Raw genomic sequence first — 3,238 nt, forward strand, 5'->3', positions numbered from 1 at the left:
CCAGAACTTCAGGCAGGGTGATCTCTCTACAGGGGATTATGCCGCTCGGTTCCAGGAGCTTGCCGCGCTCTCCGGATGGTCCGACGCGGACCTCCAGAGCCGCTTCGAGAGTGGACTTCGGTCTCGTCTCAAGGAGGACCTGACGTACACGGAGGTGCTTGGAACTCGAAGCGCTTCGCTTGCAGAGTCCATCGAACGCGCACTCAAGTTCCAGAGCATGTACGACCAACTCCGCCAGGATCGCCAGGTCTCCGGAACTCCCCGGAACTACTACTCCGCACCACGTCCGACTCCTTCGCGTGCTCCGGTCGATCCGAACGCCATGGAGATCGACGGAGTCCGCATCGCTGCCGTTCGCGCCCCCGCAGCCCAAACTTCGGGAGTGCGGACTCGGGAGGAGTTTCTGCGGAGGATGCAGGGACGCTGCTTCGGATGCGGTTCAAGCGACCACATCAAGCGGAATGGAGGGCACGACCGCGAGCAGTGCTCCCACTGCCAGCGTCGGGGCCATCGCCAGGACGTGTGCGAAGACAAGTTCCTGGGTCGTCCTCCTCGTCAACGGATTGCAACTGCCAGGGTGGAAGGCCCCTTCTCCCTCTTTGACGATGACGCATTCAGCTCCACCTCTGCTTCAGTGCCTGCTCCGTCCTCCGCTCCACCTTCGGCGTCCTCCGAAGTTTCGGGAAGTACGGGAATTGCATCAGCTTCCATCGAGGAGCTTCAGGCGCTCCTCCAGGACCAGCGGGACCTGATCCGGCGCTATGAGGCTGCTGGGCAGGGTTTTTAAAAGGGGTGCCGAAGCGCGCTGCAGCGTCCGCACCCCCGAAGGTTTCTCCATGCTTCCCAGTCTCGGCTTATGATAACCAGCACGCATGTACTATACGAACGGTGAATGTCATTAACCCAAATGCATCTCACTTCCGCGTGCCCGTCCATCTACAAGCCCGAGAACGGAACATAGAGACAGCAGCAATGGTGGATTCCGGTGCCTCCGGACTTTTTGTAGATCGTTCGTTCACGGAACGGAACCAGCTTCGGCTCGCTCCGCTTCGACATCCAATCCTGGTACGCAATATCGACGGTTCTTCGAACAAGTCTGGGTCCATCACGCATTTTGTTCGACTTAAACTCACAGTGGACGCGAATGAAGTGTGGACGGACTTCCTGGTCACCAATCTAGGTGGTGAAGAGGTTATCCTGGGTCTCCCCTGGCTTTGTGAGACGAACCCACGCATTGATTGGGCTCGGGGGCTCCTTTCGATGTGTTGGGCTCCTCCTCCAGGCTCCGAAGTTGCTCCGCTCTCCTCCGATCCGGACTCCGAAACTTCGGAGTCTCCGTACAAGCGCGTACAAGCTAACCGTAAACTACGACGTGCTTGGGTACGGGCCGGAATTCTGGAGGATCAGCGGGATGAGCTGTGGTGTGCCGCGGGGTTCACATACTCGCAACAGCTCGCGGAAGCCGCAGCTAAGGGCAAAACCCAGAAGACCCTCGAGGAGATGGTCCCTCCGCAGTATCGGGAGCACCTGAAGGTCTTCTCGGAGGAGGAGTCGGAACGACTTCCGGCGCACCAACCGTGGGACCACGCTATCGAACTTCGACCCGGAGCTCCGGAGACCCTCCGAACCAAGGTGTACCCAATGTCGCCAAACGAACAGGAGGAACTCGGACGGTTCGTTGACGACTCCATGCGCAAGGGGTACATCCGACAGTCGAAGTCCCCATTGGCCTCTCCCGTCTTTTTTATTAAGAAGAAGGATGGGAAACTCCGGTTGGTTCAGGACTACCGAAGGTTGAACGAATTTACAGTGAAGAACCGGTACCCACTTCCGCTGGTTTCGGACATAGTGAACCAGCTTAGTCGGGCGCGGTACTTTACAAAGTTTGATGTTCGGTGGGGCTACAACAACGTTCGGATCAAGGAGGGAGACGAATGGAAGGCGGCCTTTGCCACAAATCGAGGGCTCTTTGAACCCCTGGTCATGTTCTTTGGGCTCACGAACTCGCCGGCCACATTCCAGTCGCTCATGAACTCCATCTTCTCGGATCTCATCGCCGAAGGCAAGGTAGCCGTCTACTTAGACGACATTCTCATCTTCAGCATGGAACTTTCAGAGCATCGGGAGGTGGTCTCCGAAGTCCTCCGAAGATTGGAGAAGTACGACTTATACCTTCGCCCTGAGAAATGCGAGTTCGAACGGGAGGAGATTGAGTACCTCGGGCTGGTGATTCGGAAGGGAGAGGTGCGGATGGATCCCGTTAAGGTCGATGCAGTCAAGTCCTGGCCAACTCCGAGAAACCTCCGTGAACTCCGAGGTTTCGTAGGATTTGCGAACTTTTACCGAAGGTTCATCAAGGACTTTGCAGGTATTTCACGACCGCTGCATGACCTGACCAAGAAAGATCGGAAGTGGGAGTGGGGTCCGGAGCAAGCGAAGGCCTTCGAAGGACTCCGAAGCTCCTTCGTAGCTGCTCCAGTCCTCGCGCTGTGGCAGCCAGACCGCCCAACTCGTCTGGAAGTCGACGCGTCGGGATCCGCGACAGGCGGAGTTCTGCTCCAGTTACTTTCGGACGGTTTGTGGCATCCCGTGGCATTCCGCTCCGCTTCGCTCCAACCCGCGGAACGGAACTACGAGATCTACGACAGGGAGATGCTGGCCATCATCGAGGCACTGAAGGACTGGCGTCACTTCCTGGAGGGAAGTCCGGAGCCCTTCGAGATTATTACGGACCACGCAAACTTGCAGTACTGGTGGACGGCGCAGGACCTATCTCGAAGGCAAGCCCGGTGGGCACAGTGGCTCTCGCGCTTCGACTTCAAGCTCACATACCGACCGGGAAGGGTGCATACTCAGGCGGACGCGCTGTCGCGACTCCCTCAGCACTTTGTCGCCGACAGCGAGGACAACCGACAGCGCGTCGTCTTGGGCCCCAAATACTTCGGGAAGATCGCTGCAACGGAGTTGCGCTCGGAGTTAGCGGAGAAGATCCGAAGTTCGAGCGAACGAGAAGCGGAGGTGCTGGAGGGATTGGCACGACTGCGGAAGGGTGGACCAAAGAGGTTGGCAGAGGGTGCGGTCAAATGGGAGGAGCGAGAGGGGTTGGTGTACTACCGAGGGAGGTTGTACGTTCCGCCGGTTCCGGAACTTCGGAGGGAGGTACTACGGATGTGCCACGATGCTCCGACGGTCGGACATCCTGGAATTCACGGGACCGTGGGAGGTATTGCAGCAACGG

The 3,238-nt window shown here is 58.2% G+C and overlaps 1 protein-coding gene across 1 annotated transcript; it reads left to right on the forward strand.

The window, feature by feature from the left end:
- Positions 1-412: 412 nt before the first annotated feature.
- CONPUDRAFT_31469 (uncharacterized protein) lies at positions 413-1,512 on the forward strand (the record flags this gene model as incomplete). The annotated part of the gene is given in 3 exon segments (XM_007777781.1): positions 413-779; positions 791-792; positions 1,096-1,512. Coding segments are annotated over 3 exon segments (786 nt in total), but the record flags the coding sequence as incomplete, so codon positions are not given.
- Between the last annotated feature and the right edge of the window lie 1,726 nt (positions 1,513-3,238).

The sequence above is a fragment of the Coniophora puteana genome (genome assembly GCF_000271625.1).
Source record: "Coniophora puteana RWD-64-598 SS2 unplaced genomic scaffold CONPUscaffold_57, whole genome shotgun sequence".
NCBI lineage: Eukaryota > Fungi > Basidiomycota > Agaricomycetes > Boletales > Coniophoraceae > Coniophora > Coniophora puteana.